This window comes from Mirounga angustirostris, unplaced genomic scaffold (assembly GCF_029215605.1).
Source record: "Mirounga angustirostris isolate CCGP_5_RB_7025 unplaced genomic scaffold, mMirAng1.0.hap1 SCAF_3, whole genome shotgun sequence".
In the NCBI taxonomy this organism is placed as follows: Eukaryota; Metazoa; Chordata; class Mammalia; order Carnivora; family Phocidae; genus Mirounga; species Mirounga angustirostris.
This window is the reverse complement of record NW_026991711.1, coordinates 140,714,809-140,731,532: the sequence shown is the minus strand read 5'-3', so window position 1 is coordinate 140,731,532 and position 16,724 is coordinate 140,714,809. Positions and strand designations below refer to the sequence as shown.

The 16,724-nt window shown below is 39.3% G+C and overlaps 1 protein-coding gene across 2 annotated transcripts in view; it reads right to left on the bottom strand.

Annotated features, from left to right (window-relative positions):
• AGPS (alkylglycerone phosphate synthase) overlaps nt 1–16,294 on the bottom strand; it is a 147,999-nt gene extending 131,705 nt beyond the window's left edge. The window contains exon 1 of one of the 2 annotated variants that reach the window (XM_064586738.1): nt 16,018–16,294. In XM_064586738.1, coding sequence (XP_064442808.1) covers nt 16,018–16,259 — 242 coding nt within the window. In that variant the 5' untranslated portion in view covers nt 16,260–16,294. The remainder of the gene's footprint in view (nt 1–16,017) is intronic. The other variant, XM_045868459.3, reaches the window with a different exon arrangement.
• Nucleotides 16,295–16,724: the final 430 nt, after the last annotated feature.

Genomic DNA, 16,724 nt, shown 5'->3' with positions numbered 1-16,724 from the left:
TATCTCATTCTCTCTCTCAAATAAATAAAATCTTAAAAAAAAAAAAAATTAAGCGTAACTGGTGGAAATCCAGAGGCATTGACAATAGGGTGCACAGAAGATTCAAGGGCCAGATCTTGATGCCCAACATTGGTTATGGGAGCAACAAGAAAACAAAACACATGTTGCCCAGTGGCTTCCAGAAGTTCCTAGTCCACAACATTAAGGAGCTTGAAGTGCTGCTGATGTGCAACAAATCTTACTGTGCAGAGATTGCTCACAATGTCTCCTCCAAGAACCACAAAGCTATTGTGGAAAGAGCAGCCCAGCTGGCAATCAGAGTCACCAATTCCAATGCCAGGCTGCTCAGCGAAGAAAATGAATAGACAGCTTATTGTGCACATCATATTTGTGTTAATAAAACCATAAAACTACAAAAAAAAAAAGAAATAGAAATTTGAAGAGAATGATTACTAGCAATGAAATTGAATGCATAATCAAAAAACTTGCAACAAACAAAATCCCAAAGCCAGATGGCTTCACAGGTGAAATCTACCAAAAATTTAAATAAGACATAATACCTATTCTTCTCAAACTATTCAAAAAAAAAAAATACAGAAAAAGAGGGGGGCCTGGGTGTCCCAGCTGGTTAAGCATCCAACTCTTGATTTAGTCAGGTCATGATCTCTGGGTCGTGAGACTGAGCCCCACGTTGGGCTCTGTGCTCAGTGGGGAGTCTGCTTGAGATTCTCTCTCTTGCCCCTCCCCCATTCACGTGCACTCTCTCTCTAAAATAAATAAATCTTAAAAAAAAAAAAAGAAAAAGGAAACCTTCCAAGTTTATTTTCTAAGGCCAGCATTACCCTAAAACCAGAGAAAGACACTACCAAAAAAGAAAACAAGAGGCCAATATCTCTGATGAACACAAATGCAAAAATACTCAACAAAATATTAGCAAATCAAATCCAACAATACATTTTAAAAATCATTCACCATGATCAAGTGAGATTTATTCCACGGATGCAAGGGTGGTCCAATATTTGCAAATCAATTAACATGATATATCACATTAACAAGAGAAAGGATAAAAATCATATGATCATCTCAATAGATGTGGAAAAAGTAACTGACAAAATACAACATCCAGTCATGATAAACACTCTCAATAAACAAGATTTAGAGGGAATATACCTCAACATTATAAAGGCCATATATGAAAAACCCACAACTAACATCATCCTCAATGGTGAAAACCTGAGAGCTTTTCCTTTAAGATCAGGAACAATTAGTCCACTCTTACCACTTTTATTCAACATAGTACTGGAAATCCCAGCCAGAGCAATGACACAACAAAAAGAAATAAAAAGCATCTACACTGATAAGGAAGAAGTAAAACTTCCAGTGTTTGTAGATGACATTTTACTATATATAGAAAACCCTCAAGATTCCACCAAAAAACTATTAGAACTAATAAATGAATTCAGTCAAGTCGCAGAATACAAAATTAATACACAGAAATCTGTTGCATTTCCTTTTTTTTTAAAGATTTTATTTATTTGAGAGAGAGCGTAAGCAGGGGGAGCAGCAGAGGGAGGAAGAAGCAGGCTCCCTGCTGAGCAGGGAGCCCGATGCGGTGCTCGATCCCAGGACCCCAGGATCATGACCTGAGCCAAAGGCAGAAGCTTAACCAACTGAGCCACCCAGGCACCCCTGCTGCATTTCTACACACTAATAATGAAGTAGCAAAAAAAGAAATTAGGAAAATAATCCCATTTACAATTACATCAAAAGGAATAAAATACCCAGGAATATACATAACCAAATAAGCCCATTTACAATTACACCAAAAGGAACAAAATACCTAGAAATAAACTTAACCCTCCTAAAACCATAAAACACTGATGAAAAAAACTGAAGATGACGCAAACAAATGAAAAGATATTCCATGCGCACGGACTGGACGATCCAATATTTTTTAAATGTCCAGTTACCCAAAGCAATCTACAGATGCAATGCAATCCCTATTAAAATACCAACATTTTTCAAAGAACTAGAATAAATAATACTAAAATTTGTATGGAACCACAAAAGACTCCAAATAGCCAAAGCAATCCTGAGAAAGAAGAACAAAACTGGGGGTATAACAATCCCAGATTGCAAGATATACTACAAGCTGTAGTAATCAAAACACTATGGTACTGGCACAAAAACAGACACATAGATCAATAGAATAGAATAAAGATCCCAGAAATAAACCCACGCATATATGGTTAATTAATCTATGACAAAGGAGGCAAGAATACACAATGGAGAAAAGACAGTCTCTTCAACCAATGGTGCAGAGAAAACCGAACAGCTACCTGCAAAAGAATGAATGTGGACCACTTTATTACACCACACACAAAAAATAAATGCAAAATAGATTAAAGACCGAAATGTCTGACCTGAAACCATAAAACTCCTAGAAGAAAACACAGGCAGTAATTTCGTTGACATTGGCTGTCGAATCATTTTTCTAGGTATATCTCTTTGAGGCAAAGGACACAAAAGCAAAATTAAACTATATTGGGACTACACCAAAGTAAAAAGCTTTTGCAAAGCAAAGGAAACTATCAAGAAAACAAAAAGGCAACCTACTGAATGGAAGAAGATATTTGCAAATGATATATCCAACAAGGGATTAATATCCAAAATATATAAAGAACTTACACAACTCAACACCCCCCCCAAATAATCCAATTAAAAGATGGCCAGTGGACCTGAAGAGACATTTTTCCAACGAAGACACAGAGATGGCCAACAGACACATGAAAAGTTGCTCCACATCACTAATCGTCAGGGAAATGCAAATCAAAACCACAATGAGATACCACCTTACACCTGTCAGAATGACTAAAATCAAAACCCAAGGAATAATAAGTGTTGACGAGGATGTAGAGGAAAAGGAACACTCGTACACTGTTGGTGGGAATGCAAACTGGTGCAGCACACACTTTGAAAAACAGTATAGCATTCCTCAAAAGATTAAAAATAGAATTTCGATATGATCCAGTAATTCCACTACTGGGTACTAACCCAAAGAAAACAAAAACACTAATTCTAAAAGATATATGCACCTTTGTTTACTGAAGTATTATTTACAATAGTCAAGATATGAAAGTAACCCAAGTGTCCATCCATACATGAATGCATAAAGAAGGTGTGCGATATTATTACAATGGACTATTACTCGGCCATAAAAAGGAATGAGATCTTGCCATTTGCAGCAACACAGATGGACCTAGAAGGTATAAGGCTAAGTGAAATAAATCAGTCAAGAAAGACAAATACCATATGATTTTGCTCATGTGTAGAATTTAAGAAACAAATGAACAAAGGAAAAAAGAGACCAAAAAAACAGACTCTTAAATACAAAGGACTAACTGGTGGATGCAGAGGGGAGGTGGGCAGAGGGATGGGTGAAATAGATAATGGGGATTAAGAGTATACTTATCTTGATGCACACTGAGTAATATATAGAATTGGATCATTATATTGTATACCTAAAACTGTATGTTAATTATAATTTAATTTTTAAAAAATCATCATCAACTAGGAAAAAAAGATTGATAACCCAAGAGGAAAACAAAAGGATAACTCATGGAGCAAGATTCTGGGGAAGGAATCATCTAAAAAGATGAGCAGATGATCTGGCTGTGACATATTTCTAAGTAGGATAACCAGAGTTAAGTTCAGTTCATTTAGCTGCCTGGGCAGCTATTTTTGTACTAAGATCACCACACTCTTTTCTAGGCAATAGCTGATTAGAACAATGTAGACATGTGACCCAGCTATTGGAAACAAGATGGTTCAATTACTTGCTGCTACTGGCTGAACATCCGGGAGGAGAGGGGTTACCATATTTTACCATTCGGACAGAAGAGCCTAAAAAGCTATCTGCTTAGCGAAACATGTAGCAGATACTAGCAAGAAGTGATGCTAGCAAGAAACCTGATGGCTTTCTGGGTTTTAGTTCTGATTCCATCCTGAGGCCAAGCACCATTCCTGCCCTTGGGTTCTTTGGTGCCCCTGTACTCTTACAATAAATTCCCCTTTTCTTTTTTCACTTAGCTCAAATTAATTAATACTTCTAAACAAAAGTTCTAATTAACACACATGCTAACAATAAGAATTCGTTCTTAAAAAAGGTTGCCACTTGTATGAAATCTGAAGACAGGCATAGCAAACTAGAATGTACTTTCTGAAAATAATGGCAGATAGCAGGAAAGAACTTGGAAATAAAGCCAAAATCAAACTAGAGATCTAATAATTATGGTGTGAAGCTACAAATATTTTACAAAGACAAAGCAGACAAAATACTATTGAAATCAAGATCAATATAAAAGAACAAAAGTAGAACCTTCTACTTCAAAAAATAGATTTTTAAAATTTTATTTCAAAAAGGGATTACCACTATGTCAAAACACCAAGACATTCTCAGATAAAAATGTCCAATAATTGAAAATGTGAAAATAGAGATTGAAGAGTTAGAGATAGTAACTTAAAAGTTCCCTCAATAGTAGTGAAAGCTAATACAGGAGATTTCACTTCAAAAATGAAGCTACTAATTTTCTTTTTTTTTTTTAAGATTTTATTTGTTTATTAGAGAGAGAGAGAGTGAGAGAGCACAAGCGGGGGAGAGGGAGAAGCAGGCTCCCCGCTGAGCAAGGAGCCTGATGCAGGGCTCGATCCCAGGACCCTGTAATCATGACCTGAGCCAAAGGCAGACGCTCAACCGACTGAGCCACCCAGGTGCCCCAAAGCTACTAATTTTCTTTAAAATTCATCAAAAATAAGATAGACTAATACTGAATGGAGAAAAGGATGAATTAATGGACAGATATGTGATAAGGAAACATAGTATGATGTTATAGGTAGAATCTAAGTGGTTGGTATAAAAGTGTTTATTATAAAATTGAATTTTGCAATATGTTTAAATTTTTTCACAATAATACGTTGGGAAAAAAAGAAAACTACTGACATTACAATTCTTAAGGTGCATCACAAGATGCAGAAAGATTTGACCAAACAGTATGAGCCATCTGAATAAGCATGTAGTGTTCAATATTTACTGATAACAGTAAGTGTTTAAACTGGCACATCGGGGCGCCTGGGTGCCTCAGTCTTTAAGCGTCTGCCTTCGGCTCAGGTCACAATCCCAGGGTCCTGGGATCGAGCCCTACATCGGGCTCCCTGCTCAGCGGAGAGCCTGCTTCTTCCTCTCCCTCTCCTGCTCCCCCTGCTTGTGCTCTCACTCTAACAAATTCATAAAATCTTTTTAAAAAATTTAAAAATTTAAAAAATAAATAAACTGGAACATCTTGGCCAGTTGCCTCAGCTCTCTCTCCTTATCACCTCCAAGGCCCAGGCAAAGTTAAGCAATATTTCCTAGGCTCTCTGTGGTCATGTTTTGGTTTCCCCTTAGCAACTCAGGCCAAAACATTGCATTTCCTTTTATGTGAATTTCTGGAAAGCTGCTTTCTTAAATTATAAGATATAAATCTGCTCAAACATGATAGGAGTCTTTCTCCTAGGATTCCAATAATTTCCAATTCTTTATTCTTGGTCAAAATTAAATCCAAACAAGCAACTGTGCTTTATTTCTGCCTCTGCCCACTGAGATGAATGAATAATGTATTCCAATATTCTTTAACCCATTAAAGACCTTTTTAAAAATATGCCTTAAGGAAATTTTTAGGGATTTAATTGTAAAAGGTTTATCACAGTATTCTTTATAATAGGGAAAGATTAGAAACAATTGAAAGTGACACTGTACTGGCTAAACTTATAGTACTTACATATACTGCAGTACTTGATGAGTCACTGAAGATGAGGTTGCCCATTATTTCTTGACAGAGAAAGTTATACACAAGATAGTGAGTGAAAAATGGTGATTTCAAGACATTATGACAACATGACTTTACACACATATGCTATATCTAAAAGATGCCGAGATGCTATAGTGTTTATCTCTTATTTTCAACGTTAGTCTTCATTTTGATTATTTTTTTTTCTTCAAACAAAATGTGTAACATTTCAGCATAAATTAGGTACCCTCTGATTTTTTTAAATTGTAAATTAACTGCCAGATATTCTGCTCTCAGAATAAGACTTCTAAAAGCTATCCAGGTAGCTGAAGGCCCCCAATATTACTAGAGCCAACTGCCATACTAGTTCTTTATTATATTGTCCACTTTCTCTTACTCCAATTCTTCTGATTCTATTCTCATCCAAATGCTCTCATCAAAGTTTTTATCCTCAGATTTAAGAATTTTCACATAGCATCTTAATGTAGAAGAGCACTCTTCCACCCTTCTAATCGATGTTTCCTTGAAATGAAGACGCCCTTCCATTGCTGTACCAGTCATCATTCCTCCCCCTTCTTGCCTCTATTCTAGCACTTAGCACCCTGCAGTAATAGAACTATGGACTCTGAGAAACAAACTGAGGGTTCTAGAGGGGAGGGGGGTGGGGGGCTGAGTTAGCCAGGTGATGGGTATTAAAGAGGGCACGTATTGAATGGAGCACTGGGTGTTATACGCAAACAATGAATCATGGAACACTACATCAAAAACTAATGATGTAATGTATGGTGATTAACATAACATCATAAAATAAAATTAAAAAAAAAAAAAGACAAATCAGTCTTCCTTAGTAGACCTACAAGTGCCATAAGGCAAAACTAAGTGCTAATCTTCCCCAGTGCTTAGCACATAGAAAACAAGGAATCGATTGCCAACAAACTTGAGTAGATGGAAGTTTCAAACAGGTGAGAAGACGCCATGAGGTATCTAGCTGATTTAAATGAATTAAAGTCTCCAGGCCTAGATATTATATCGCATGATACTTAACAATGATTTTAGAGTTACTATTTATAATATGGGAAATCATGGGGAAGAGATAACAGACAATAGCCCAGTATCACCTCCGTCAATTCTCAAAAATAAAAAGATCCCCAAAACGCAGAGACCCTGAAGCCTGGTGTCAAGCAAGCAAAGATCTTCCAGAGAGTGGCACAAGGAAAGCTGTGGAAGCTAGAAAATGTAGCATGAATAAGAGACCTTGACTAAAACAGAAGAGACAGGTAAATTAGAAGCTAAGGTCTCAAAGGTACACACTTTAAACAGTGTGAGGGTGGGAGGATTATGAATTGATTCCAGCAACACTTGTTACTCTCCTATCACAACACACATGTACCTCTCTTAGGGTATGTGCACATACTATCCCTGTGTCTGGAATGCTCATTCAATTAGATATCCATATAGCTTAACACTCTCATCTCCTTCAAATATTTGCTTAAATGTCATGTTCTCCAGTGATATCCTATTTAAAATGTGAACCCTAACCCCTTACTCTGTTCTTTTCTTTTTTCCATAGTGCTTATCACCTTCTAACACACTTAATAATTGATTTATTTACTGTTATTATCTATTCCACCTATTAGAATGTAAGTCCCATGAAAGAATAGATCTCTGTCCATTTGTTCACTGATATAGCTCAAGCACCTAGAACACAAATGACCAATAAAAACTTGGTTAATGCACAAAATGGATGTAAGAAAGATTGTGAAGAAAAAAATGACTAGGACTGGTGATATCAGCACAGTATTAAGGAAAAAGCTCTAGACTTGAGATAAAAGATCTGGATTCAAATCTAAGCCCTACCACTTACTATAGCAAATGACTGTTTTCTGGCAAACACCTATGAACTTCAGTTACTAATCTGTAAAATGGGTGGTTGTGAAGGTCATAGGAGATAAACGTGTTTAAGAGTAGCAGCATAACTACAGAATTAGTTATCTGAATAAATTAATTCAAAAGAGAGTTCAGGGATGCCTGGGTGGCTCAGTTGGGTAAGTGTCTGCCTTCCGCTCAGGTCATGATTCCAGGGTCCTGGGATGGAGTCCCATGTCAGGCTCCTTGCTCAGCGGGGAGTCTGCTTCTCCCTCTGCCTGCGGCTCCCCCTGCTTGTGCGCTCGCTCTTTCTCTCTCTCTGACAAAATAAATAAATAAAATCTTAAAAAAAAAAAAAAAGAGGGGCACCTGGGTGGCTCAGTCAGTTAAGCGGCTGCCTTCGGCTCAGGTCATGATCCCAGGGTCCTGGGGTCGAGCCCCACATCACGCTCCCTGCTTGGCGGAGAACCTGCTTCTCCCTCTCTCTCTGTCTGCCGCTCTGCCTACTTATGCTCTCTCAATCTCTGTTAAATAAATAAAAATTAAAAAAAAAAAAAGAGAATCAATCAATCATAAAATTAAAAAAAATGAAAAGAAAACCCAGAAAGGTAACTTCATTTGGAAACAAGAAAGGACAGATAATGAGTCAGATTTCAATTTACAGCTGTGCTGTCCAACATTAGGTAAAACTAGCCACGTATGCCTATTTAAATTAATTAAAATTAAATAAAATTTAAAATTCAGCTCCTTGGTCACAATGGCCATATTTCAAGTGCTTAAGGCCACATGTGGTTAGTGGCTACCATATAGGACAGCAGATTACAGAACATTTCCAGCATCACAGAAAGCTCTAGTGCACAGTGCTGATTATAAACTTTGATAGCAGAATAGAATTCAAGTGAATGCTATTTTAATATCCCTGATGCTGGATTCCTGGAAAGTTCAAGTTGAAGAAATGCAAAATCCAACCACATAAACAATCTGAGTGGGAACTGCAAACTGTGAATATAACAAATGAAATAATTCATATTATTTCACTGCAAGGTCCTAGAATACATGAACACGCCCCAGTTGATAATATGAGGTCACTGATAAGGCAACTATAAATAGAATCTGGAGAGGCCCAGTGAAGTTGCCAACAAGAATTTGGTCAGCATCCCAGCTCAAATCTCTGGTTAGTAACTTCAGATATGCCTGCAGGACAAATATTACATGCAATACAGTAGTGAGTGATTAGATACCTACAGCTCCAAATCTCAACCAAGCAGCAAAAACTCCCTTCGTCAAAAGTAACTGCAGCTACCTAGAGTGGTAATAGCCTTCCTTAATGAGTAAGCCTATTTCAACTATAAAAAGATCTAGAATTAAATATACAAATGCTTGAGAAGGGAATCAAAGTCAGATGTTAATGTTTTTGGTTCAAGAAAGCTATGCAGAAATTGATCTTTTATATACTTACAAAATTGAAGAGGATCTCTTAAGAATGGCTTGTAACAAATTTAAAATGTGTAACTGAGTTATAGATTTAGACTTGTGATTTTAAGCTGATCTTACAAGTTTATAAATAACATTTGAACCTTGTAAAGACTTTAAGGTCAGCGTTTAAAAAGTCAGTTTAATGTTTACATGAATGATTTAGTATCTAGGAGCATTTTATTACCATTTATCAAACAAATGATATACTTAAGAAAATTGAACATATTATATACTAAATACTATTTTAATTATTTTAGCCTATTTCTATGCAGCAATATCTATAAAAACACTAGATATGTACTTCATATTAAAATCAATAAATAACTATTCAAACCTAAAATTAGCAACCACCTAAATGTTCACCCTTAACAAAATGGATAAACTGAATGGGGTGCCTAGGTGGCTCAGACGGTTAAGGGTCTGCCTTTGGCTCAGGTCATGATCCCAGAGTCCTGGGATCGAGCCCCGCATTGGGATCCTGCTCTGCGGGAAGCCTGCTTCTCCCTCGCCCACTCCCCCTGCTTGTGTCCCCTCTCTTGCTCTCTCTCTCTCAAATAAATAAAATATTTTTTAAAAAAAGAATATGTATTGCATGATTCCATGTATACAAAGTTCAAAACAAGCAAATCCAAACTATAGTGGGAGTTGAAGAGGAACATGAAGAAGGCTTGTAGGGACTGGTAATGCTGTTTCTTAATCTAAATACCGGTAAGATGGATGTGTTCACTTTGTGAAAAGTAATTAAGCTGTAAACTTATGATGTGTGCATTTACTTTTATAATAAATTATGTAATAATTCAATAAAGTTTAACAAAAAAAATAAGTATATATACAAACATTTATAACTACCCAAGTAAGACTGTAAGCCACGTACCACCCCAAATTATCCCAGGACCATCAGTACTATGTGTACTATTCTTTGGAAACATTAACATATCAAAGAAAGAAAAGGGGAAAGGAAGGACATGTCCCGGGAACAGCAATAATACTGGTGTATAGCTAGAGTACATAGTAGGTATCAAGGAAGTAAGAGGCCTAGAAAGGCCCATTTGCTTCCCTGGAAGACCTTAACTGCCCCGACCAAGGAAACTGTGGAGTGTATTCAGTAGGCAATGAGGATGACACATGCAAATGATGCAGGTGGAAGACTACCTACCATAAAGCTTTCAACCCTTTCCCTTAATTTACCCAAAAATATATCAGCAATACCTCTATTCTCTGGCATCTAATTTCCAATCTGGAGGGAATTCAGAAGAGTAACTGCCCTGGTCGTATCTCCCCAATGGTCACACAGTCATCCCTTTTCATGGGAGGAGTGATTTACCTGGTTAGTAATTTCTGAGAAGAGGCACCAGGCTTCTGGAGTCAGCCTTTTCTCTCCTTAGAATCTATCAGCTACAAAGTGGTTATACTCCAGTCTCTCTCAGGGCCATGTACAAGGCTTACTGGAGCTGGCTCTGCCCTTGCAGGGGAGGCCTTCTGTGGTTCAGCATTACCTGTGACTGTCTATCCAATTCAGGCAGTCTAAATCTAAGCCATATTCTCCAACAAGCTTTATTTGTAATAAAGCTGACATTTTTATCTCCACCTGTCTATACTCTATGTATTCTCAATTGATTCTGAACTCAGATGTGGGACAGTAATAAAATTAAATATTACTCCTAAAGCCTAACAAATAAAGAGAATACTAATGGGGGGAGGGCGATTACTACTTCATGTCAAAAAAGTAAACTCTACTCAGGATACTTTGATTTGGTTTGGAGTTGAAATTAACATACTAATCTGCTGAGCAACAGAAACTCTCTTCTCAATAAATAAGAAAATAAAACTGAAAGGAGTAATACTTACTTAGCATTTGCTTTTAAAGTGTTCCATAAAGTATATCATCTGACTACAACAGCACTCCATTCCTCTGCAGCCTAAAAATAGATCACTTAATTTATTCCTAGATATTTTTTATTAAGTGACTGGGAGTAGGTGGCTTTATAGTAAGTAAATTCCTGACATAAAGAAGTTTACTTGCAGAAAATGTGGTCCATCCCAAAATGATACTTGCAATCTAAGAGACGTATGCTTCTGTTTTATTCTCAACATTGTTTTCTTGCACAAACAAAACAGCAAAATTCACTCACATAAGGAAATAGGTTGATCTATTTTTTAAAACCATGCATTACATTTTCTAAAATTATGAATTTCAGTTTGATAGGATCATATATTTTGTAAGTTATTCAGTAAGTACAATATAAACTAATGTCTTAACTATATGACACTGTATTTGATCATGATCTCTTTAATCACAAATGGTTGAAATTTGGCATGACAAAGATGCCCTCCTAGGAAACATTTACACGAGGTTAACTCAGCTTTTTCCTTCTGGAAAACATCTACCAAGGCTTCTGGGAGATGTTAAGTAATACATGATTTTGTAAAGAATGGTGTGTATAAATGGCAGTATAAGTAAATTAAGCAATCAGTAGCAGTCTTAATCAGATCTTCCTTTGATCTGACCAGTAGAGTTTATAACCTCTGTAAAAACTGCCACAGAACAGTTCTGACTAACCCAAACCACAACTGGGAAAGCCGTTAACAGTGCGGAGGGACGGATGCCACAAGGGATTTTTTCCTTCTCTTTTTCTAACATTACAATAGCTTTTTTTAAACTGAAAAAAATCCGAAACCAAGGCATATAAATGTCACATACTTAACTGGCATTTACTATGATTTTTAGGAATCTAAAACTGCGTCCAGTGCCAAGATTAAAAAAAGAAACTGTTGGGACGCCTGGGTGGCTCAGTCTGTTAAGCGTCTGCCTTCAGCTCAGGTCATGATCCCAGGGTCCTGGGATCGAGTCCCGCATCGGGCTCCCTGCTCAGCGGGAGGCCTGCTTCTCCCTCTCCCACTCCCCCTGCTTGTGTTCCCTCTCTCGCTGTCTCTCTCTCTCTGTTGAAAAATAAATAAAATCTTTAAAAAAGAAAAAAAAAAGAAACTGTTCATGCAACTTAAAGAAAAACAGAGGGTCCAAAAGTAAACCATCACTCTTAAAACTCTGCTCAACAACTTCAAATAATGAGAATATATGTTCCTGGATAGAAGTAACTAGAACCAACTCATAGGGGACCAACGTGATAAGTGCAACAGGTTGTGATCGGCCAGCCCTTTTAAATATCCACATTCCTCAGGACTCTTACCATCCCTTTTCTATTATCATTGTCTCCAAACTCCCATGGCATATAGTCACGTAATTTTATGTATTACCTAATGCACTACTTCCCAAAACTCAAATCCATCTTTTCTTCTCTATTCTCACTGCCATCATCTTGATATAATCCTTCATTATTTCTCACCTGTTCTGCTACAACAGCTCCCTAACTGGTCTCCCTATGTGCATCCTCATCCTTCTCCAGCCCATTCTTAACACTGGAGCTGGATGCAAACCAAAACCCAATCTGATCAAGTCTCTTCCCAGCTTAATTGCCTCAAGGGTTTGCCATTACCTAACCTTCCCGGCTACTTCATTTTTCTTTATTACATTTATCACCATCTGACATACTATATTACTTGTTTGCTATCCCTGCCCCAACTAGAATGTAAGTCGCTAAGGGCAGAGTTTTTGTCCACCGCTATATGTTGCATAGTAAGCACTGAAATAGTCACACATGAATGAGTGAATGAGTAAATGAATGAATTAATGGACTGATGACCTGCCAGGACCCTCCTCTTTTTACTTCACTCCCACCTCTACCAATACTGAATTGTTTAATTACCTAAATACAATATGCACTTTCATGCCCCCTTGCTTTGCTATATGCTATTACCTTTGCCTAGAACTGTCTTCACCATCCAATCTGCCACACCATCATCCATATTTTAAAACTGTCTCCAGAAAGCTTCCCCTGAACCCAAGGATAATCACTCTTTTTTTCCTTTGTGCTACATCTGTACCTTTGTTATAGCAGCTCTACTCAAACTGTACTGGAATGTGTATCTCCCTTACTATTGTGAATTCTTTGAGGCCAAGGATAATTATTCATCTCTCTGCCTTCAGTGCCTAGGACAATACTTGTCATAAAGCAACTATTCTATAAACATTAGATAAATTAACACACGAGTGACTATCCTGTAAGGGAAATGAAAACATGAAGTTTCAAGAAGTCACTCCTTCAATTCCATGATGATAACCAGCCCTGAAATAGAAGAATTACAACCAATGACATCATCCAAGGTAATCAGAGAAAAGGAGTTGTACAAATCACACATCACCAAATGATTCCAAAATAAGAGACATACAGTCACACTCTTTATCACACTTTATTAGATTTACGCGCTGGCTCCTTGCTCCATCATTTGTCTTCCCTTAAGATTCAACTCTGCTGCTGGCAAACTGAGGCCCAGCTAAGCAGGAGGAAGTTGAAGGGAGACCCTGGTTCCCCATTAACAATATACTAAGTAGAATCACTCTCCGAGGGAGATCACTCTTCCATCTAACAAAAGTTTTTATGTTCCCTCATCTTTTGATTCAAACTTCAAAACTGTTATACAGGACTAGATTCTACCACTAGCCACACCTAACTCTGAACCAAAGACCAGCGCTTTCTACCCATAATCTACACCAACAACAGGTCACAGTTGTGCCTTCCGTCTCTGGAGTAACCACACAAACTAGTCACCTTTAGCCATGGGAAGCCTCATTCGTCATCCCAGTGTGCCTTATAAACATGACTATTTTTCTCTGACTGCTGCAGACCAAGGCCCCTAAATCCAACTACAAGGAACACCTGACCAAAAAAAAACGAACACCTGACCTACCTACTTAGTTCTAAGAACATGAACACGCACAAAAATGTATAATACACAGATACATACAAATGAATAGACATAAATGTACATGAAGCCATTTGGGAAAAAAAAGTTTTAAACCCAATGATGGCTAATATAACATCAAGTGAAGCCTGAGGCCAAGATGTGATCCTTGATTCCTCCCTCCCCCATCATTCAGTAAACAAGTTATAAAAAATTTACGTCTTAATATTTTTTCAAATAGGTTTGCCTACTCCCAATATTATGCCTCAGTTCAGAATGGCAGTATTTGTCATCAGAGTAACAGTCGCCTAACTGGCTTCCCTGTCCTTGGACTCAATGAAAATTGCACCTACCATTTCATTTGAAGGGTTATATAACCGGCAATGCACTAAGCACTTGATCACTGAACTCTGTATTGTTGAATTCTCACAGCAACACTGCAAAGCAGGAATTACTGTCCTCATTTTCACAGACAAGGAACTGAAGCTCTGAAAAAGGTTAAGTGACTTGCCCAAGGTCATACAACTAGAATTGTGTAGTGGAAATTCAGACTCAGGTCTTGGTTCCCAGCCCTTAACCATCTGCTTAACCTTCTTCAATTTGGTCCCCAATGTGACCTTTCTAAAAGGTAAATGTAATCACGTTTTGCCCCACATAAAATCCTGCAAACAAGACTTGCCTCCAGCCCTCATCCTGTTATTCTCACCCCCTCCTATCACACTGAACTTCCAACAGTTTCCTAATCTGACTCCCACTGCTTTACCTGTGAACACACTGTTTTTCTGCCAAGAACACTTATCTCCTTTGGCAGGTTACTTCCAACCCAAACTTCAAGATTTACTCAATCCTTATTCTCGGAAGCCTCCCCCCTGACATACAGACCTAAAACTGGGGTAAGTGACCATTTGCTATGGTTATCAGCTAAATTTCTTATCACACTGTATTATGACTTTACCTTACTAGGCTATTAGTTCTTAAGTAAATACTGCCTTTTTAAATCTCTGTATTTCTGGTAGAGTATATAACTAGCAGAGGAAGGACTCATGAATGTGGAATTACTGAAAGAATTCATCATAAGTAGTACAAATTAAGAACTTGGCCCTAAAGTTAATATGACGTACTTTGGAATTCTAACTTGCCACATCTGAAGCAGGCTTCGTAAATGTAAATGTTTTATTTCTTCATCTGTAGATAACTGTACCTACCTCAGAGTTTGAAGAGGAGTAAAAGAAATAATAGACTTAACAGTCTCCGGCACACTGGCAGTACCATTAAACATTAGCAACACTTTTTCTCACTCTCAAAGTTCATCGACATGACAAAGCCACATTTCAGAAAATATCTTCTCCGGTAGCTTCCATCAGCGTTTAAGATTTCTCCAAAAAGTAGTTAAGTCAAGACCTCTTAAAAAAAAATCCTCATCCACAGGCAAGGGTCTTTCAGCTTCTAGTTAACACCAGAGTTCAGTTACCACCACAACCTAAATCGTTAACTAGTGTCTTAAGTTTTTTGCTTCTTACCCATCCCTCACTTTCCTCCCTCAAAGTCAAAGACCATGCCCCTAAGCAAATGGAAACCTGCCCCACAGAAACCAGTCAGCACCTTCCTCCAATAACCATCACATCTCCCCACACCCAGGCTTGCGCGAATTAGAAGAGAGCCATCATCTAGTGCAAACTTAAATTTTCTTGGAGGATCATGTTAGAAACCTCTCTATCCATTCGAAGACCTTATCCGCAAGTATTAATTCAGGATAATGAATTCCTGGCATTAAGAATCCAAGAAAACGGGTCCCCCTGAAGCCTTCCCCAGTAAGAGTTCTTCAGATTTGTTACTCTCAAATAGTGACCAAAATCCACCATTCCATCCCGCCCCCTTCCTGCCAGAGTCCAGGGTCTCGTCCACTCTCTCGAGAGACGCGTCTTCACTTTCAGGGACAGGATGCCTTCCTCCCACCGGTGTCACCTCCCTTCCCACCTTGCCAAGCCCTCCCGCAGCACAGGCCTGGCCTGGTCTCGCCGCCAGCCAGCTCCACAGAGCCGCTACTCACCGCTTCTTGGGGATGGTGCCTGACTCCTGCGCGGCGGGAGCGGCACTGGGCGCCGCCGTGGCCGCCGACGCGGCTCTCGGCGCTTTGCACTCATTGGTACTCACAGCCTCCTGGGGCCGGCCCAGGAGATGGCCCGAGAGAACCCGGAGCCTCCGCCCGGCGCGGTCCCGGTCCCGGTCCGCGGCAGAGCCGGAGCCCATGCCCGCGCCCGTCCCACCGGCTGCAGCCGCCGCCTCCGCCATGGCTTCCGCCTTGTGCTGCCGCCCAAGACCGCTGGGCGCAGGTGAAAGGTCACTCAGAGCGGCGCCCGGCGCGACCATTCGCTGCGGCGCATCCCGGCAGCCACCGCGGCGACTGGGCGGCGGGGGCCATGCGCCGGGAGCTTCACCATCTCAGCTCCCGCCCACCGCGCCCGCCGGCCCTCCGCGGTCACGCCTCGGACGGCTAGCACCTGACGAGCAGGTGAGTTTGAGCTGTCCCCTGATTGGCCCAGACGGGCTGGGCAGAGCTGGACCAGAATCCAAACCACAAACGTCCCAAGATGGCCTAGTACCCTGGGTGGTGACCTCGGGTGTCTCCTGGGCCTCCGGAGTAGCTTTCCAGGGCAGACGCCTAGGACCAGGGTGCTCTGGACCTGACAGCTTGAGCAGCGCCATTCTTCTGAATGAGCTCCTACTACTCCCCTCCGCGTCACTAAAGTAGCTCAA